This window comes from Dermacentor albipictus, chromosome 1 (assembly GCF_038994185.2).
Source record: "Dermacentor albipictus isolate Rhodes 1998 colony chromosome 1, USDA_Dalb.pri_finalv2, whole genome shotgun sequence".
NCBI lineage: Eukaryota > Metazoa > Arthropoda > Arachnida > Ixodida > Ixodidae > Dermacentor > Dermacentor albipictus.
Window position 1 is genome coordinate 79,254,002 of NC_091821.1, and position 22,468 is coordinate 79,276,469.

At 45.7% G+C, this 22,468-nt stretch overlaps 1 protein-coding gene across 3 annotated transcripts in view; it reads right to left on the minus strand.

Annotated features, from left to right (window-relative positions):
* The window catches only part of Tsp26A (Tetraspanin 26A), a 58,792-nt gene that overhangs the window by 22,697 nt on the left and 13,627 nt on the right, over positions 1-22,468 (minus strand). For all 3 annotated transcript variants that reach the window (XM_065448074.1, XM_065448075.1, XM_065448076.1), the window contains exons 3-5: positions 19,749-19,823; positions 14,653-14,751; positions 13,813-13,941 (exon numbers count right to left, since the gene is read on the minus strand). In XM_065448074.1, coding sequence (XP_065304146.1) covers positions 13,813-13,941; positions 14,653-14,751; positions 19,749-19,823 — 303 coding nt within the window. The remainder of the gene's footprint in view (positions 1-13,812; positions 13,942-14,652; positions 14,752-19,748; positions 19,824-22,468) is intronic.

The following is a 22,468-nucleotide window of genomic DNA, read 5'->3' on the forward strand; positions in this document are numbered from 1 at the left end:
CGGGTTGCTGGCCTACACTACCGGTCATCAAACAGAGGCTAATCGGGCTCACGCCGTCGTCTGAGCTTTCTTGACATGCGTTGCTTCTTTAGTGAAGAGTACGAGGTCTAGAGGATGAAGAACCAAACAGGGGTTAATTTATATCGGAAACGTAACCTTATTCACAGAACAAGAAGGGATACTCGTACTGGCCGGAACAAAGAGTGCAGTACATCATTCATGCAGCATGAGCTACAGTTTAGACCAGACTATCTTTCTGGCAGAGTTCACATCAGGGCACACACCAGAACACACAGAAGCTACATAAAAGGAGTCCGCTTTTGTCTGTCTTGCCATGGTGTCGCCGCTGGTCTGTCCTATGGGACATATTGTTAGCTTCACGAAGTGATTCGTCACAGTAGGGCAGGAAAGGCTGGGAGGTCGCTTCCCCCACTGGCCGATCACAACAGTGCTCCGATCATAACACTGCTTAGGTTAATCCACCATTTGTCTCCCCGTTTTCTGCGTTTGCTCTATCAGCATGGAAGTGCCGACTGCAACGACACGCAGAGTTCGTCATGATGCCCCAATTAAACGGAAAGTGATCATGCATGCAGAGATGGACGGAAATCGGGCAGCATCACGGGCGTTTGGAGTTCCCGAAACTTATGTGCGATACTGGCGCAAACAGGAGAATTCTATTCCGGCGACTGCTGCATATGACGCGGCTGCACGGCCCCTATTTTAAATTTGATCTGCGATGGGGACAGAGTCTACATGTCTAGGCTCGCTGCACTGTGTTCTCGTCACTTACTTCGTGTTACGTCAAGAACTGAATGAAGGTCAATTCGCTTGCCCCTGCTACTGCACCTCCTCACGCCAGCGTTTTGATAGCGAGTTTCCGCAATCATTGAGTGGGATGTGTTCATGTTTGCTTGTGCGCATGTGACACCATGCTTGTTAATTTAGTTAGTAAGCGAATGTTTACCAGTTTATATGGCTGATAAAGCTACTATCTTTACTTCATATAGCTGTCTACTAATTTGTTATCACTATCAATGCTTCGCCTTTCTAGCAGAACTCCATTTTTTTTTTATTCATTGCAACTTTAGTTCATTGGGAGTAAATCTTTGTTTTTACAAATGAGAGAAAGTTGTATTTATGTATGAAGGAATGAGGTGCGCGGTACTGTAAAGGACCTTTTTTTTTAGGTCACGCCAAACAGGTGCACGTTACAATCAAGAAAATACGGTCCCCGATTTTAGTTCACTAATTAAATTTAGCATCTATCTGAGCACAGCCAATAGTCACACAAGAAAGCTATATGGTGTCTTCCAATGTCAATAGTGTAGAGCTACAAAAAAGTAGATAGCAGGTGATACCATTTGGCTCGGGTTATTGACAATTCTGTTCATTGTTTCCAGCAGTGTTAAGCTAGTTGAATCCCACCAGATACAAAGTAAGCAAGTTGATAAAAGCACGGAAACATGCACGCTTACATTCTTATTGTATGCTCTCTGTACAAATGATGCCAATGACGCCTCCAAGCAACAATCGCACAGATTCGCAGCAAGCAATTGTGTATGTGCATGCATGTTAGTGTGTTGTGTTTCAATTTCACTGTGGGCATATACTGTTGATCCCAGATACACCGAACTTGAAGGGGATTGCAAAATATGTAGTTTCACATACTGATAACAATAAATATAAAATATGTTTATCTGTAGCTTATTTGAAACTTCCGCACATCTAAGACAGCTTCCAGAGATTGTGAAAAGCAGAAATTAACCGATTTACTTCGCCAAGGCACAAAACTTGAACACACAAAAGTTTACTTAAGTTTTGCACATGTGACGAGTTGCTTGTGCTACAGAGTGGTCTTAAACATACTGATTGCAACGCTAACCCTAAAAACACTCGACACCCAGACACGAGACCACGGTGCACCTCACAAGCATTGAAGTTCTTATGCGGAAGTAAACCAGCCTGTATGGATATGCGCCGTGCTGCCAGAAGCGCACCTGTACTGCAAATCACGCATTAATGTGCCCGACCATGTGTCTGTTACAACACGCCATTTAACACTTTCGGGACCGGCCCATAGGCCATCGATCATATATGATCGACGGTTTTGCGCGCACTGCCACGTTCAAATTTCCGCGCGCATGGACATGTAGCTCCATCTAGGAGGTCGTCAGGAAGTAGACTCTCGGTTTTGGCATAGTTTCTTTCATTTCCTGCAGGTGGCGATACGCGCGAGAGAATTTTCTCGATTGCGGCGGCGGCGGACGCAGTGGAAAATGGCGTCGTGCTCGCGTCCGGTCGCTCGAAAAGAACGCCGTCAATCGCGCGATTCCGCTGCTTCGGCAACGGATTTTTTTGATGAACCGAGCAGCGAAGAGTCTGAAGATGACTTCGGCAGCTCTGATTTTATTTCGGACTCCGATTCGGATGATGATGAGCCACGGACTTCATCTAGTAGCCGAAGGTGAGCATAGTTCCACATTCAGTTCTCTCTGGAGTAGGTGAACGGGCTCGCTATATGTTCTCATTATTTTATCTTTACTTGATAGGGTCTCAACAAGCTACGGTAGTGATCTGCTGCCGCCAGCGCAGAAGTGGATTGAGTTTTCGCCGCGACGGGAACCTGGCGTGTACTTGGACGCAGAAGTGGGCGTGGCGCTCAGAAGCGGATCAAAGAAATTCTTGACTGCTCTGGACTTCTTTCTTCTGTTTTTCTCGATGAATGTGATCGAAACAATTTGTGACAACACGAACAAGTATACTTGGACTCACATTTTGGAAAAACCAACGCATGCTTGTTCCGATGGATCTTGGGAAGAAGTCACCCCAAGTGAAATGCTAAAGTTTATCGGACTCGTAATTTACATGGGCGTTGTGAAGGTTCCTCGGCTGAAGCTGTATTGGAATATAGGAGATCTGTACAGCGGTCTGCTCCCACCACGGATCATGCGGCGACGCCGGTTTATAGCTCTACTCGCAATGTTGCAAGTTGCAGACTTGGACGATGTCACTCAAAGTTCAAGAGGAAAGCTCCGATACATGTGGTGGCTCCTGCAGCACATGAACGAAGTGTCAGCGAATCTTTTCCAGCCACATCGCGATCTTTCCGTGTGAGCGCATGGTGAAATCGAAAGGGCGGTCAGGCATCCGACAGTATATCAAAGATAAAGTAACAAAATGGGGCTACAAGCTGTGGGTCCTAGCTGACCCTGGCACCGGATATACTGTGCAGTTTAGTGTGTACACCGGTAAGCGTGAGCAGCCAGGGCCCCATGGCTTAGCTTTCGACGTAGTTTGCCAGCTGTGTCACAGATATCTTGATCAGGGCTACAGGATCTTTATGGACAATTTTTACACTTCTACGAGCCTGTTCAGTCATCTTCTCAGCCGAAAAACATTGGCTTGCGGAACCACACGCAAGGATCGCCGAGGATTTCCTGCCGAACTGAAGGATGCACGGTGGGAAAAAAAAGCTCGACGTGGCGACATTCGATGGTTGCGCGATCAGAACATCCTGTACCTTCAGTGGAAAGACCGGCGTATTGTCAACATGATGAGCACAGTTCATACTGCAAATGACACGGTCACCGCAAAAAGAAGGGAAAGAAGGCAAAACTCCTGGACTCAGATATCTATAACAAAGCCTCTGCTGATCCATGATTATAATGCTGGCATGCTAGGTGTAGATAAATCGGATCAAATGATTGGATATTATAATGTTCTCATGAGAAGCGTACGGTGGTGGAAGACTCTGTTCTTCCACTGCATCGATATTGCATGTGTGAACAGTTTCGTACTCTTCCAAGCTCACCGCACATTGCACCCAGATTCCTGAGCTGGCACGCACTGCCGGGTTTGACCACCTAGCTTTTAGAGAAGAGCTCATTCGGCAGCTTCTGAATCTTGATGGTGCCAAGCAAGCACACACGCCTCCACCACCCGTCGCAAAACATGCACTCCACAAGCCGGAAAAAGTGGCAAAACGCAGAAACTGCAAGCTGTGCTATGAGCAGAAGAAAATCGAGCTCAAAACTAATGTCTTTTGCAGCACATGCCAAGTTCACTTGTGTTTTACGACTGCCCGGAACTGCTTCGTCGAGTGGCACAAGAACCGTGGGACCTGAGTGGCTGACCACTGGTGCAAGCTAGATTTCACACAAAAAAAAGACAGTTGTAGATACGCGTGCCAAATTTTCACAAGCAAGAAACGAGGCATTGTAGCACATTTTGTGTATCTTGAAATTTTTTTATTGTGTTTTTCCACTTGTATATCCATGACTTTTCCAATATTTTTATGTTGTTCTTTCAGCAAATCTTGAATTTGAGATTTTTTTTAAAATATTATATATCACTTTTAAGTCTAACCTTTCTTTATGCATGAAAGACCATCTAATTAGCTACATTTTGATAAACATTGCAGTAATATAGCGCAATGACTATTTGTAATAAAAAATAATTTTTGACACTCATCAGAATTGCCTGTTTTTTCCCCGGTCCCGAAAGAGTTAAGCAGCTAACCGTCATACGTCGGCCATGAGTCAACCAGGCAGACTAATCAAATTTTGGAACCAACTTCCTGTTGGAACCACTCGTCCTCACTTCAAAGTCCACCTGACTTCTTGTGTGCAGTTCAGCACTCTGGCCCCTCAAGGTCCCTTTGTTCTCAGTCCTTGCCCCCTAGCCACTGCATAGAAAACTCCAGACACTACACAGACGCTATTCTACTGTTGTCATACATACACTTCTGATCGCAATCAGCACCGATCCGGATCGAAATTCTCGACTGCAATTGGCTCTCCTACAGATTTTGTGCAAAGGAGCCAATCACGACCAAGAAATTCGATCCGGATCGGGCTAGATCGCGATCAAAAGTGCGCCGTGCGATACCCGTATTAGATTCAAAAGTGGCTTTCAGCATGCAGAACATCGAAGTCCATTCCCACTCATGTGTAACTTGGTGAGCACGAATAAAACATGTTCAGCTGGTTCAGTGTGGACTCTGGGTCCAGAAAAGGACGAGAGAAGGACGAAAGGTGCCCCGATCACCTTTTGCATCCCACTGACAACAAGATTAACAACCTGCCCAGTTCAATATTTCTGTTATCAGACTGCTGCGCCTCTGACACAGCAGCTGCGTATTCTCATATAAACGTCAGTGGTAGTGCCAGTCTTTTCAGTAGTGGTGTTTGCCCTTAACACCTTGGACTTTGCATATGCTTAGAATTTGAAGGTATCTTCAAGTATACAATATTTATTGCCTTTAGCAGTGGACAATAAAAACAGGAACATGCATTTTCATCCAGTGTAGAGAGAGATCATAACGGCCCCTGTAGAAAGAGTGAGTGTGCATGAAAGGGTATATGGGAATGTCACTAGCCTGACAGGTCCGTTCTTTGTAAGCAAAGCAGATAGAAATTGTCATGACATTCTTTCTTCACAATAGTACAATGTGACAGTATGTGCACAATGACTTCACACAGTCAACTTGCAATACATGACTCAATAGGACCTCAGTGATACATTCCCATTACGTGTGTTTTCCCGGTGCCAACATTCGCAATCGAGAAAACAAAAAATGACCCAACAGAGTTACGCTCATTCTTTACAGGTTTATACGTTCCCGGAAAACACGATTTTTCGCACCAAAGTTCAGTACGTCGCCAAACTACGGTCATATGATACGGTTTCCAAGAGCACGGGTGAGAAACCCACAGAAAACAACAAAATGTGTGCATCTCATGCTGCAGGAGCACCACAAGCTGGACGCGCGACACTTCGCATTACGTAATCTCAATAATAGTTGAGTCGGTCAAATTTTTTTTAGTTACTTCGGATTGTGCATTTTCCCAGTTAGCACGTTACTCTCGCATTTTTTCCCTAAAACTCATGAATGAGGTTCTACTATAGTCACTTCAGGCACTTTGTGCACACCAAGATAATGCATCGAAAGCCAAAGCATAAATAAAAATGATATTTAATGTGTCCCACACACCTTGAAACACTTCTGATTGGACCTGAGCTGAAGGTTTGAATAATATATGTTAAGTGTTTTAGTAAAAAGTGTTAAAGGGACACTAAAGTGGAAAATGATTTCTTCTGCATCAGTAAATTACCGTTCTACAACACCAAAAACACCAATCTTACCTTACAATGATAAGACATTTGGTAAGCCAGAAAAGCGCAAAAACGAAATACGGGTGGCGACGCCTACTTAAGTTCCCGCACCTGGTGGCTGTGATGATGATGATGTGTAGTGTTTTATGGCGCAAGGGCCAGGTTTGGCCAAAGAGCACCATGACAAGTGGTAGGGTTAACGATGTAATATGGGAGATGTGACTTGGCTGTAAAGTGGCCTAAAAATAGTCGCTGTAAATGCGTAAAATCTATGTACTATAAAATTATGGCGATGACTAATGATGAATACTATGAACATTAAAATCCATCGTAGAAGAATGATGCACAATAAAAATATATAGGATGGTAAAATTACTTAAAGCACTGCTGCCTCGCTAGAGCCCTTGAAACACAAGGGCCTAGAGGCATGTGCTATACTAAAGAGCTATCGCGGCGGTATCCTCTGAAGAGAGGACCCGCTACGAACATGTGGGCTAAAAACATGCAAGACAACATCTTTCAGAAAACTTAGGACTGCGTTGGTGTCAAATAAAGGTTCTGGGCCGAGTAACATAACGGGATGAAGGGGGATGCGCTGCCGGTATGCTAAGGGAAAATGTTTCTTTCTTTCGTATTCGGCTTCCCGACACTCCAAGAGGACGTGGAGGACGGTCAGCCTGTCCCCGCATCTACCGCAAGTTGGAGGATCATTTCCAGTGAGTAAAAAGTTATGTGTGCCGAAAGTGTGTCCTATTCTTAGACGGCAGAATAGGACATCTGTCCGGCGGGATTTTGTTACGGGAGGCCAGAAACCTAATTGTGGCTTGATTACATGCAGTTTATTGTTTGTTTCCATGTCCCACGAGCGTTGCCAGTAGTTCCGCAGTTTTCTGCGCAAGTAGGGCCTCAGATCTGTGACAGGGACTGCTGCGGTAGGATTTACAGAATACGATGCAACTGATGTGGCCATCTGGTCCGCCAGAACATTGCCTTCAATGGCCCTATGACCGGGCACCCAGCATATGATGACATGCTGGTTACATATATACGTTTTACATAGGACGGAATAGAGTTCGTTGATGACTGGGTTTTTGTGCTTAGAAAATGACATCAAGGCCTTCACAACACTGAGGGAGTCCGTATATATAACTGATTTCTGGAGTTGTGATTTATTTATATACTTTACGGCCGACAGCAGTGCGTAGGCCTCAGCCGTAAAGATACTAGTTTCCGGATGCAGTACGTCGGATTCCGAGAAGGATAGACCGACGGCTGCATAGGACACCCCGTCGTGTGACTTCGATGCGTCTGTGTAGAACTCCGTGCAGGAGTATTTGTGCTGGAGTTCCCGGAAATGCATTAGGATTTCAATCTCTGGAGCGTGTTTTGTAACTTGCATGAAAGATATATCACATTGTATGAGCTGCCACTCCCAAGGAGGTAGCAGCTTGGCTGGATGCATTAGGCGAAGCTCGAGGAGTGGAATGTGCATTTCTTCGCTAAGCTCCCTCACACGCAGCGAGAAAGGCTGTCTTACGGAGGGACGATTGCGAAAGAGTGTAGCATATGTCATGTCATGAATGGTATTAAAACAGGGATGTTGAGGATTTGCGTGGACTTTCAGAAAATATGTGTGGCTGGTGTATGTTCTCTGGATATGAAGAGACCACTCATTCGATTCTGCATATAAACTTTGTATGGGACTCGTTCTGAATGCGCCAGTGGCCAGACGGATTCCTAGATGGTGGACTGGGTCTAGCATCCTTAGTGCGCTTGGGGCGGCAGAGTGGTAAATCACGGCGCCATAGTCTAGTCGTGATCGAATGAGGCTTTTATAGAGATTCATTAAGCACTTCCTGTCACTACCCCACGTAGTCTGGGATAGAAGTTTGATTATGTTCATTGTTTTTAGACACTTTTCTTTGAGATGTTTAATGTGGGGGACGAAGGTGAGTCTGTAGTCAAGTATGACACCTAGAAATTTGTGTTCTTTGTTTACAGGTATCTGTTGTCCACGCAGTTCTATGCAAGGATCTGGGATAAGTCCTCTCTTTCTTGTAAAAAGAACACAAGAGCTTTTGTTAGGATTGATCTTAAACCCATTCTTGTCTGCCCACATTGACACTTTGTTCAGGCCATGCTGTACCTGTCTCTCGCAGACTGCGAGGTTACAGGATTTGAAAGCTATTTGAATGTCGTCCACGTAGACAGAGTAAAAGATGGCGGGTGGTAGTGAAGCACGAAGCGTATTCATCTTCACGATAAATAGCGTGCAGCTGAGCACGCCTCCTTGGGGTACACCCGTTTCTTGCGTAAAAGGACGTGAGAGTGCATTGCCGACTCTTACCCGGAAGGTACGATTTGACAGATAGCTTTTTATTATATTAAACATATTACCGTGGATGCCCATTTCTGACAAGTCTCTTAAGATTCCGTAACGCCACGTCGTATCGTACGCCTTCTCCATATCAAGGAATATGGATAAGAAGAATTGTTTGTGTACAAATGCGTCCCGGATATTTGCTTCTACACGTACAAGGTGGTCAGTTGTGGAGCGTCCTTCTCGGAAGCCGCACTGATAAGGATCAAGAATTTTACTCTGTTCAAGGAAAAAGATGAGTCGCCGATTTATCATTTTTTCGAACACCTTACAAAGGCAACTTGTGAGGGCTATCGGGCGGTAACTTGCCACTGAGGAAGGGTCTTTGCCTTGTTTCAAAACAGGGACTACAATGGCTTCCTTCCACGCGGTTGGAAGGTACCCTGCATCCCAGATGGTGTTGAAAAGTGTAAGTAGTGTAAGTTGCGTGTCATTGTGTAAGTTTTTGAGCATTTCATATAAGATTCTATCAGATCCTGGTGCGGAACTCTTGCATGCGCTCAAGGCCGCTTTCAACTCGGCAGCACTAAATGGACAATTATATGGTTCATTCTGTCGGCATTTATTGATGAGTAGCTTGCATTCTTCTATTTCTTTATATTTCAGAAAGGATTGCGAGTAATGGTTGGCACTTGACACGCTCTCAAAGTGCTCCCCAAGTGAGTCCGCCTGATCTTGTAGGGTATCACCTTCTGTGTTTACCAAAGGGAGTGCATGTGCTTGTCGCCCTCTTATCCTATTGACCCTGTTCCAGGCTTTCGCCTCATCTCTGAACGAGTTAATACTTGATAGAAACTTCTGCCAACTTTCTCGTCTGGCCTGTCGGCGGGTTCGCCTGCCTTCGGATTTTACTTTTTTAAAGTTGACTAGATTTTCTGCAGTGGGAGAAGCGCGTAGCAACCCCCACGCCCTGTTCTGTTTTTTACGAGCGATCCTACAATCGTCGTTCCACCATGGGACGCGCCGTTTGCAGGCCAAGCCTTTTACTTCTGATATGCATTTATATGCGACATCTATTATGAATGCTGTAAAAAACTCGACTGCAGCGTCAATTCCTAACGAAGACAGGTCAGCCCATGAGATACTGGTTAGAGATCGAAATTTCTCCCAATCAGCTGTCTCAATCTTCCACCTAGGAGCATATGGTGGATATTCGTTTTCTTTATATGATCTTAGCAGTATAGGGAAGTGGTCGCTACCGTAAGGGTTGTCGGTAACTTCCCATTCAAGTTCAGGCAGTACAGACGGGGAGACGATACTAAGATCTATTGACGAAAAGGATCGGTTTGCAAGAGAGTAATATGTGGGCTCTTTCTTATTGAGAAGGCACGCTCCAGAAGAGAAAAGGAACTGTTCAACAAGGCGACCTCGCGCATCTATACGAGAGTCGCCCCACAGGGAGCTGTGCGCATTGAAATCGCCAAGAACAGCATAAGGTTCTGGCAATTGATCGATCAAGGAGTGAAATTCATGTTTGTTCAGTTGGTAATGCGGGGGTATGTAAAGGGAGCAAATGGTGATGAGTTTGTTTAGTAGGACAACTCGAACCGCCACTGCTTCAAGGGGCGTTTGTAGCTGTAAATTTTGACATGCAATGCTTCTATGAGTAAGAATCGCAACACCACCCGATGATGCGACGGCATCATCGCGATCTTTGCGAAACGTAAGATACGTACGGAGAAAGTTTGTGTGTTTAGATTTTAAGTGAGTTTCCTGTAAACACAGCACTTTTGGATTATGTTTGTGGATGAGTTCTTGCAAATCATCAAGGTTTCTAAGGAGACCTCTGATGTTCCATTGGATGATTTGTGTATCCATGTTTAAGGTGAATTTGGTGCTGTGTTTACGGAGACGGAGTGGATGCCTTATATTACAGAGCCCTTTCGAGGCCCTGTAATAGGTGTTTTGTTCTTTCTGAAGCGTTCGAGCGATTCTCGACGCTCCTTAGGCGTTTGGTGCGCCTTGGGGTCAGGTGTAATGTCCATTGCCTCGTGTGAGGCGCTGGACAAGCGCTCTTGCGAGCGAGATGTTTTCAGAGGGAGTCCCGCCTTGGAGGGCAAGACCCCTGCGCCCACCAGCCCGGAGGTCGATGGGGTTCCCTGAGGAATTTGGCTGCGCTGGACGTTCCCAGCGCTGGAAGGGGCCTCGGAGGCTGGGGCAGCCTCGGCTGCACCAACCTTTGGGGTGGATGGTCCCTTCTCCTCGGTTGACGGAGCAGCGCTAGCTGCAACCGCCGCGGGGGCAGATGGCGTAACTGCCGACTCACTGCCTGTGGGTCTGACAGCCGCCGGAGGCCGTTGCGACGCTGCCCCCTTACGCGCCACATCGGCAAAGCTGCTCCTAGACAGGTATGACACCCGCCTACGTGCCTCCTTGAAAGATATATTTTCTTTGACTTTGATTGTCACAATCTCTTTTTCTCTTTTCCAGGACGGGCAGGCGCGCGAGTATGCGGTGTGCTCGCCATCACAGTTGACACAATGTGGAGTCTTCTGGCATGTTTCGGAGGAATGTTCAGTGTCACTACACTTGGCACATGTCAGCCGGCCTCGACAGTTCTGTGAACTGTGGCCGAACCTTTGGCACTTAAAACATCTGAGAGGATTTGGCACGTATGGCCTGACACGAAGTTTGATATAACCGGCCTCGATGGACTCGGGGAGGACACTTGAACCGAACGTGAGTATAAGGTGTTTCGTGTTGATCTCTTTACCGTCTCGCCTGATCTTAATTCGCTTAACATTTATTACATTCTGTTCACTGAAGCCCTCCAAGAGTTCAGCTTCAGTGAGCTCTAGCATGTCATCGTCCGAGACAACGCCGCGGGTGGTGTTCATGGTACGGTGCGGAGATACTGTTATTTGGGTTTCGCCAAACGAGACAAGTTTCGGCAGTTTCTCGTACTGCTTCTTATCGAGGAGCTCCAAGAGAAGATCACCACTTGTCATTCTCGACGCCTTATATCCTGTTCCAAAAACTTCAGTTAAAGACTTCGAAACGAGGAACGGTGAGATGTTACGCACTAGTTTGTCTGGGTTTTCTGAGTGGATCACATGATATTTAGGAAAGTTCTGGACTTGTCGTCCGAAAAACTGAAAGAGATCTTCGGTGCGCCCTCGTTTGTGAGGGCGATCAGGGAGTTTGGGAAAAGCGTTTTCCATAAGTTCAGTAGGGTTTTCGGCCGCGATGCCGACCACCCACCATGGAGCCCAACAGGGGGACGTGACAGGAGTTCCTGCTAGAGAGACCCTGCCAACGCCAGCCGTACATCGCTGCTATAACCAAATACAGCATAACCAAGGCTGGCTAGCTACACAAGGTTAACCCTTGCCGCCGGGAAACTAGGAAGTGAGGAGAAGTAATGAGAAGACAGGAAAGATGAAAAAGACGAGAGATAAAGACGAAGATTGGAGAGGAGGACAGGAAAAGGCGACTGCCGATTTCCCCCGGGTGGGTCAGTCCGGGGGTGCCGTCTACGTGAAGCCGAGGCCAAAGGGGTGTGTTGCCGCCGCCGAGGGGCCGTAAAGGTCCAAACACCCGGCATTGGCTCAACCCCCAGGATCCCCTTTTCCCCGGACACGGCTAAGCCGCGCACGGCTACACGCGGGAGGGTCCGACCCTCGTGTGCTCGGGTCCGTGGTGTCGCAACACACCAAACGCCTGCTGATGCAGACGCCCCTGCGGGGTGGTGGCTGTGACGTCTTGAATTTTGATGGCATCTTCTAGGGCCTACTAATTATATATAGCGGTACAGATTGACTACATTGTGTTCTAAAGGAACCAAATATTAAACAAGGCAAGTTTTGGGAACCTTTATTCAGCCAACGCGGCCCAAATGTGAAAACATACTTTGGAATCCCTGACGTCACGCTGACGTACCGACGCTCGGGTTTTGGCGCAAAATTCAAATACTGATACTTGGACCTTCATTTTCTCATCTAATAATCAAACTATTTCTTTTAAATGACTGCCTGCAGGGTTCTCAAACAATGCTTCATTAGTCTGAACTGATTTATTGTTTCGCTTTAGTGTCCCTTTAAGGAACTTCTTGCTCTTGGTGCCAGTATTAATTACGTAGCGGGTGAACTTCATTCAGTGCAGACATAAGGCACATTTTTTAAGTGGTTCAATAGACGAGTCCAAGTATGCTCGACATGAAATAGTGCGCTCGAATCTAACATTCCTGTGGACTGTTCTCGCATGGTGTCCCCTTTTTGTTAATTTGACAGAACTTGCTGGAGAAATGAAAATTTCAAGCTGTGCACTTTTCATAATTATTTTCATAAGATGCAACAAACGTGGTGAAACTAAATTTTCAATGGACAGAATTGGCTTCTGAATGTAACACTCACAACTCCAGTTAATCCAAGATCAATCTTGAAATGTTCGCTTGGCCCACTTTGATCTTTAATGTAGTCTCAAAGCACTTTAAAAATGTAGTGGGTTAACTACACACCATCCTTGTGCAGTCAATTTCCAACAATCCACGCTCTGATATCTCCACGCAAGTTAATTTAAAACAAACCTTAATATGTTCAACTGGCCCACTATATTTTTAATGCATTCTGAGGCTACTTATATGTCGCTCACTCCCATTGCCTTGACCAATGCCCACAAGCGACATTCCTCCCACGCTACATAGGAGCCGTCAACTACACACCATCCTTGTGCAGTCAATTTCCAACAATCCATGCTCTCACATCTCCACACAAATTAATTCAAAACAAACATTAAAATGTTCAACGGGCCCATTATATTGTTAATGCGGTCAGAAACTACTTAGATGTAACTCACTCCCATTGCCTTGACCAGCACCTGCAAGCAACATTCCTCCCATGCTTTCTCCTATATAGGAGCCGAAGGCAAACATGATGTTACTCCAGCTCCTTTTTTTCTCTCCCTTCTTGCTGCATGGTGCATTTTTATTGGTGGTTTTGTGCACTCTGCACTTCATAGGAATTTCTGCCACATCACTGCTGGCAAAGACAGCAGCTCCTCTGGGACAATTGCGTGAAGACATTGTTGGAATTTTCAGCTGTTTTCATATTATACACTGATGTAATATTTTGCAGAAATGATCACCACTATGTGATCTACACACACTGCCTGTCTGTTTGCAATGCCCAAACCTGGTGAGGGGCCGAAAATAAACACAAGTTTATTTTCGGCTATTCACAAGAGAAAAAATGACATGGATAATGGCAAATGCACTCTTAATGTGGTCCTCACAACACAGTGGAGAAGGTACGGGTATGTCAAAGACACTGAAAGGCTTAAGGATGAAATAAGCAAATGTGACAAAACATTACACTTACATTTGGTTGTCTCTTGCAGCAGGAAAATGGAACGCCACAGGCCTCACGACTTCCCACTTCCACACTTGAGCAGTTGAAGTAGATATTCATGTCCCAGTCTTTGGGGCCCTCAATACCACAGCATCCCAGCTGAACATACGAAAGCAAATGTGGCCACAAGCCTAGCAACACCTATCTGCAGTACATCTTCTGTCTCTTCAATACAATTTGACAAAAAATGTGCACCCTTCAAATCTATAGCACCAGTAGGAATACTTGCTCACAATAGTAAGCACAGCTTAACGGTGCAGTTCAAAACCAAGCAACAATCGAAGTATAATTTGTTCCCAAGAAAATGGGTAGTCATTTTCAATGCAAAGTGATGTTATCAAACATGGCTGCTTTAAATTAAAGCACTATAATTTAAATTATGGGGTGTTACGGGCCAAAACCATGATCTGATTATGAGATACGTTTTAGTGCGGGACTCCAGGTTAATTATGACCACCTAGGGCTCTTTAACGTCCACCTAAATCCAAGAACCACGAGTGTTTTTGCATTTCGCCCCCATCGAAAAACGGCCACAGCGGCCAGGATTTGATCCTGCGACCTAATGCTCAGCAGCACAATACCAAAGCCACTAAGAAACCAAGGTGGGCAATCAATCAGTTACTGTACAGCACACAGCAATGCATCAATGTTTGATTTGAAATCATTTAACGTCTAAGTCTAGATAGCCTACCGCAATTCACAAACAAGATAAGTTTTGCTGTACAAGGTGTATTGCCCAAGATAGCAAAATGTGCCCTGTATGTCTGAATTTTTTTTTAGAGGACCTTCAGATGTCAACTATATCCTCACCCACTGTTCCTGAATCCAGTCGATCAAGTTTTGACGGTCAGGGTCATCTCTGTAGAACACAATGAAAGCCTGGAAGCCGTTGGTTGCCTGAGACTTGATCTGCAGATATTGAAAATAGACACTGTCACCAAGACTTGTGGTGCATTATTGAGAGGAACAAATAACGGAACCAGGTTGCCCCAGAAGAACTAAGTGAGGATTCCACAGGTCAATGTAAAGCACATTTTTTTACTCTGCAGCAAAGAACTTATTTTGAGATTGTTTGACCAGAGAACATTGGTCACTTCGCGTGAACTCACTCTGCAGTAGGTATCTGACTCACTAACTTGCCAAATTCCGCTGCAAGTGTCAGGGCAAATGATCCCTTCTGTCCTCTGAGAGGACAACTGGCTTCAGTACAGTGTACTTTTTCACATTATGACATGTGTTGCTGCTTCGAGCAGATTTTCTTCAACAGTAATTGTCATTTGATAAAGTATTTTTCAAGGCCCCAGACAACAAAAATGGCAATGACAGACAAGGTGGAAAAGAAGAAATTAACACAATTTCTGGAACCAGGTACACATGAAAATTTACGTCACAATTTTTGAAGTGTGTTACACTTTCGTCTGGTTGAAAAACAGTTGTAAAATTCTAACACTTTCTATAAAGCTTCCCAAGACTCTGTGAAAATCAAATGATTACAAATATACATTACCATCATACTACCATAAAATTCCAGGCAAACGACAAGAAAAATCTCCTTGTTAAAACATTGGCTCCATAGAGATTTCTTTTTCTCCCCCCACTGATCACCTAAGGTCTCCATCTTCCTATGTACCTCTGCTGTTACTTTTTGGGTGCTAACACTATGGAATAGCTTCAGTTATTTGCAAGCACACTCTGGTTGTAGGACCTTGAACTGTCTTTGCTTTCCTGTTTTAGGCTTATGCATCTGCTACAACTTTTTGTTGAAGCTGAGGTAGTGCTTTTCTCTCCAAAGTGTTCATTTCGGTATTGAGACATGACCTTTTGAAGAGCTTTGTGTAACGAACATGTGACGCCCCCTCGGGCATAATCATCATTGGCCTGCCAGGCTCAGTGGCCTGCAAGGCTCGGTGGGAAACCCTGGTCACCGCACCAAATAATCACTGATGAGCACAGAATCTCTCTAACGGAGGGTCTTGACAGTACCTGGGACATGTCATTTCCCAGGTCAGCCTGGCCCCCGCCCCCCACAAAGTTGACACTGTGCTTAAGGTGCCTAAGCCCCACAACAAGAAGGAGCTTCAGAGCTATCTCGGCCTCATAAACTTCTAAAGGAGTTTCCTGCCGAACCTGTCGGTGCATCGACAGCCACTCTATCTTCTGCTTCGAAATGGTCAGCAGTGGGTCTGTAAGGAGCAGGATGTGGCTTTCCAGCGCAGCAAGGAGGTAATCACCAAGGCTCCAGTGCTGGTACACTTCGATCCGGCCAAGCCTATTGTCCTGACCATAGCTGGGTTGCTGTACGGCATGGGAGCCGTCCTGGCGCACCAAGACAAGAATGGCCAGAACGCCCTGTGTCGTTTGCTTCTCGTCGGCTTCATGCTGCAGAGCAACGTTACACCTGCCAGCTGGACATGGAAGGCCTGGCCCTCATGTTCGGGGTCGAGTGTTTTTACCAGTATTTGCGGGGCCGGAAATTCGAGACGGTCATGGACCACAAGCCGCTGTTGGGCTGCTGGGGCCTGACAAGGCGGTTCCTGTGCAGGCATCACCTCGAGTAGTACGCTGGGCCTTGAGGCTGGTAGCCTATAGCTACCAACTGGTGTACCGTCCGGGAAAGGACGGTATGCCCTGAGCTGCCTGCCTCTGCCAGAGGTGCCTGTTGCTGTTCCCGAGTCTGCTGAAGTATTCATGCTGGACCACACGTACCCGGAGGTGCTCTCCAAATCTGCGGTGTCACAGGTGACAAGCCGGGACACGCTCCTGTCTCATGTGGTCAAAGTGGTGTCCCAAGGGAAGGAGTTCGTTTAGCAGGCCTATAGCCACAAGGCCGCCGAGTTGAACCTCCAGCAGGGCTGCCTACTGCCAGGTTGCCTACTGCGGGGTTCCAGGGTGGTGATCCCACAAAGTCTCCGGTGCAGGGTCCTGCAGTTGCTGCACGCGGGTCATCCTGTTGTGGAAAAGACAAGGATGGTGGCCCGGTCCCCTGTTTGGTGGCTTGACCTGGACCAGGACATCATTCACATGGTGCAGAGCTGCCAAGTCTGCCAAGGGCATCAGCGGGCCTCACGTCTTGTGGAAATCACCCCCTGGCCGATCTCACGGAGACCCTGGTCCTGCCTGCATGTAGATTTTGGGGGGCCCTTTAAGGGCCATTACGTCCTGGTGGTGGTGGATGCCTTTTTGAAGTGGGTGGAGGTTCTGCCTGTCGCCACTCCATCAGCAGGTGCGACCATTGCAGCGCTGCGACAAGTCTTTGCTGCCCAAGGGTTGCCAGACATCATCGTGTCCAACAATGGTCCTGCTTTCGCCAGCACAGAGTACCTGGCCTGGCTAACAAGAACAGAATCCGGCCAATGACGGTTCCACCATACCACCCTGCTTCAAACGATGCAGCCGTGCAGGTGGTAGAGACCATCATGGAAAAGCTCAAGAAGAGCGAGGCTAGGAATTTCCGGATGCAGGTTGGCCAGATACTGTTCCAGTATCGGACCACGCCCCATGATGTCACTTGCTGTGCCCCCTGTGAGCTCTTGCTGGGCCAGATGGTCAAGACACCCTTGGAGTGTCTTGCATCCGGACCTCTGATCCACAGTACTCCTGAAGCAGCTGGAGCAGAAGCTGGCTGCTGACTGAGGGTGCCGTCCCAGGCCTTTGCCGGAGTTGGGGGCTCCAGCCTTTGCCAGGACCTTCTGTCCTGGCCCACCCTGGTCCGCTGGACAGGCGGTATCACCTGCCAGCGCCTCATCACTGCTCGTACGCATGCCAGACGGGACCATGTTAGGCTTCGCCTCGAGATCTGGCTTGCACCCTCAACAAGCACATCAGAAGTCCAGCCCGAAGGGGGACCAATAGCAACACCATCCACTGCCAACAAACCACCGCCCACTTCGGAGGTGGCAAGTGTTGCCAGTTGAGCAGCACCTGTTGGGCCGGTGTCTACTCCATCCAGAGCCACTCTCAAGGCCGGCCTCTGCAGACCCTCTGGACGGAGCGCGGCTGGCTCAGGCAGCCCCTGGCATTGCCACTCCTGGCCCATCAACACTGGTACCCACGCGGAGCACTCAACCGCAGAGGATACTGAACCGTTACTCGCCTGAATAAAAGGCACCGTCGACACGGCTGAGACGGCAGCAGAGCCTCCACCGGGCGTGAATATAAGTTATTTTATACATTGACTACCATATTTTGTTTGTATTGAACAAACAAACTAGGGGCTAGGGTTGTGACGAGCATGTGACGCCCCCTCGGACATAATCTTCATTGGCCTGCCAGGCTCGTTGGGCAACATTGGTCACCACACCAAACAGACACCGATGAGCACAACTGCTCGCAGTCAGGCATCATTCATCACCACCATGCTGTAGAGTGCCTCTCTAAGAGAGGGTGCTTCAAGAGCCCCCTCTTTCACGAACCAGGGCGGATCGTGACACTGAGCAGCCAACTACACTGAAGATTTCACGTACATAATGTGAGTGAAGCAGCATGCAATTCCCACATTTTAACTAAGCGTTCAGCACAGAGCAGCTTATTTAGCGTCATCTGTTTGTGCTGAGAGGTGCACAAAAAAAAAAATTCTATTTGTGCTACTGGGCAAATTGTGCGATACATAGTTACTTTGCAAATAATGTCAGACATCCTATTGTAATCCTGTTAAAAGGCAAAATATATATAGAGAAGTGATGCCCAAAATGCAACATTCATTTACTTCTGCTGTATCAGGCCAAGCAGACGTTTAAACCTCTAGCGTATTTCTATGTTGTGATCCTCTGGCAGTGCACATCTACCAGCATGCACAGCTAGGCCAATGTGCACTCATGTCCTGACAAACTCAATCAAAACATTTTGAAGCACAAAATTCATGGTAGAGGAACCTAAAAGAAGGCAAAATTAAGTAGCAGTTATGAGTGCAAGGTAAGTGTAGGATAAGCAACAAAATCCTAGTGCACAACTTCAACTTTGACAGATACTGTTATGTTCTCTAAGCATGCTAAACAGAGCGTGGCTATTGTTCCACTAGCCTGCTCATGACTAAGCATTCTGCACACACATTTGCATTCTTGTTCCACGGGTGAGTGAAGAATGCCACTAAAACAGTAACACGTCCTTGTAAAACTGCTACTTTCAAGCTTTTACAGGGCTACTTATATCACTTGAAGTTCTTCCTGCCCACATACAGATAAAGAAATTAGGGTACTAGGGGGCTAATTGTGACTTCATTTATCTTCCACTTCTCCCACACGCAAAGGAAATTAAGTGTTTTGCATTGTAAGCACTAATGGCTTGTTTTATTTCATTAATTCATTTGGGTATTAAGTTTTCTGCAAATGGTAAAAAGGATTAAGGGGGGGGGGCCTCCCCATTTCTAAAAGTGGCGATACACGATGCCACAGCACCCCTCCCTCCACCTTAAAGTCTATTCTAGAATACTTTCATGAATCCAGCACTGCCTACATTGCATTATATGTGTGGCTATGGCAGGAAGGGCACATATTTAAGCTACCTCATATAAAAACACATGACCTTTGTTGACATAGGCTGCACACAACTTGCCAATAGCCCGAGCATATCTGGAACTGCAACTACCATTTTTCGCCAAGCGACCTCATTTACTACCCAGTCTTTATGCTAGCTTCTCAAAGGTAAACATGCCCACGGCAAAGGTCAGCAGATGCTTATAGACCCATGATCCACCCCCGCAATAACCTGCACATTGAATTGCAACCATCGAAAAATGAAAAAGAAATAATGCACATACATGGCCTGGATAACAGCCAACTACATGGCTCACAACATAGTATGAACAACTCAAAACAGTCATTGAGACAAAGCAAAGCTCTAGAAAAAATTACAAGCAACTTACAAATAATAGTCCGTCAATTTTTCACGAGAGGAACAAAAACACTTACCCAATCTTTGAAGATGAATCCCAAAATGCCTGCCGTCATCTCTAACAGCAACAAGATCGCTAAAAATATGGCGTACTGAAAAAGCCCAGACAACAGTGTCAAGTACTCATTACCAAGATTGTGCTGTGTGCATAATTGCTTCATAACATAGTACATTAACAAAGGAAAAATCTTGCAAAAAGTACAACGTAGTGACTGAGGGCTATGGTGCAAACAGCTCGCTATATATATAAGCGGTCTTAGAAATGAGAACCTAATAGGTGAATACATATCAAAGGGTCAACGCAGAGGAACAGCAGCAAACTTGGGAAAACACGAATTACAGTGAAAAACACCCCCTTATCCAGACAAATTTTATTGCACCTCAAGATGTACAGTCGAGAGCCAAAGCCTCGAAACCATGGTTAAGCAAAAAATGTAAAAATTTGTCTTACCCAGTCATGTAACATAGAATTAGCTCAACGCATTACATTAGTCGAACAGAGCTGCACAGGCTTTATCACTTGATTTAAGCCTGCATGCCGAAATTGCAATGAAAATAAAGTTTTACACAGGCCCTGTGGTCTCCAAATTTGGCTCGTGACTGTGCATCTAATAAGCACCAGTATGCCCCATTATGATTTCCAATAAGCCTAGTTTAAAATTAATTTTTGAAAGTCGCAATGTCACAATGGCAAAAAAGCTAAGACTTAAGCTTTGCATGAAAAACTGATACAAGAGCTTGCTGGTTGCATTTGTTTATTTAAATTGGATGTACTACACAATACACAGTAAATGCTTTTAAACTAGCCTCTCTTGTTGCAATGATCTCTTAATTATTAATCACCTCAAAATTAATTTCTGGGAATTTACATGCAAAAACCACTATCTGATCATGAGGCACACTGTAACGGGAGACTCTCCAATTAATTTTTACCCCCTGGGGCTCTTTAATGTGCATTTAAATCAGAGCACAAGAGGGTTTCTGTACGGCGCACCCATCACAATATGGCTGGCACTACCGAGATCGAACCCATGACCTCTATCTCAGCAGCAAAACACAACAGGCACTAAGCTACCACAGTGGGTAAACAAATAGCTCCCTTTCCTCAAGTGTGCAAATGCAACCATCTTCACATATTAGATAAGTTTTCACTGCACTTCAATGGAAGGATCACAATGCACCATCAGTACAAGCACCCACAAGTGTCAAGGCATGTCAGCACTTTCTACTCTCGCACACTAGGATATTCGCGGCGAGATTGAGCTATAGTTGACAGCACCACCACCGCATTAGTGTGGACAGGCGATCAGTGGCACTTATTGAAATGTACATGGCAGTGGCACTTCCGTGTGAACAATTCAGCCAGAGTGTCTGGTAATGAAATGCGCTGACAGCAGTGAACTATTCATATATTGCCCTCCTATGATACATTTATGCACGAAATGTGCAGAACGCTTTTATTTACTTGAAAGAACCTTAAACTGTCATTTAACGGTGGACTAGCACTCAGCCACACAGTCCGTTTCAGCACTTCATCAGGCATTTTTGTGTGTGTTTCGCTTGTGTTCCACCTACTCTGTTAATATTGTTGCACAACTTAATACTTCATTCTCTGCAAATCTCGTAAAAGTTATAAAAAAGTCTGTATCCCTACAGAATGACAGTATAAGTAGCCCGAAGGTACAAGTAACAAAGGTATACGAAGTAGCAAGTTAATGCACACTCTACAGCGCTTGTGTGGTGCCCAAGCCATCCTTCGTCTTTGTTTTCAGTGTGCTGCTGTTATATGCGAGCTATTACCAACTTGCCCAGTTTTCTATCCCGTACTACGTACTACGGCCCATAGGAACTATGGCCACTTAGTGCAAATCGACGAAAATAAGGGGAGGATGGGACAAGGTGAGCGCTAACTCTCGAATCTTTATTGTGCACACAGGTACATCGAATTTATACCAAAAGATCCTTCAAACGGTGCACATGAAACATGCATTACAGCACCCGCAACATTCTTTAAATAAAATGACTATTCATATAAGGTTGTTTCAGTAGGGAGGCCACTGCGAGAGGCAGTACGACAGTAGGATCACCTTTTTTGGTTCAGAAAAGATTATTTTTATTGCAGCTGCACTAAAAACGCACCACTTAAATACAAAGCTGCTCTTGCACAACTATATGTGCAACAGCAATGCAATAAAGTTGTACTGATTTGACAAGTGAAAACCGATAGGTTTTATTTCAGCTAAGAATGGCTACTGTCTTCTGTAAGGCTAATACCGAAGCCAACACTGAAGAGTGAAAGGAATTTACAATAGTGCCTTTCAAGTCCATGTTATGACATCCTGTGTCTAAGAGACTCCCATGTCATACACATCATCCTCACATATTACCCTACGTTAGCTTTCCTTTTGGACTACCAAATCAATGTACAAAATCCCACGATTTAATTTCCAGACAAAATGAATTTATGGTAGCGGCATCAGGACTAGATATTAAAAGTAAGCCTCAGGCATGGCTAATTAAGGTAAGTCGTGTAACCATGTAAGTGAGAGCCATGCAATTATTACAATTATCATAATGCAGTTACAGCAATAAAAGTACATGACACGATATGATATGAGTGCTGCATGTTTACAATTCTTTTTTCTATAGCTCAGTGGTATTCACACCACTTTGTTCATGGTACTCTATCAGATTGTGGGGTGATCAACACATGACAAGTCACTGAAGTGTGGCATTC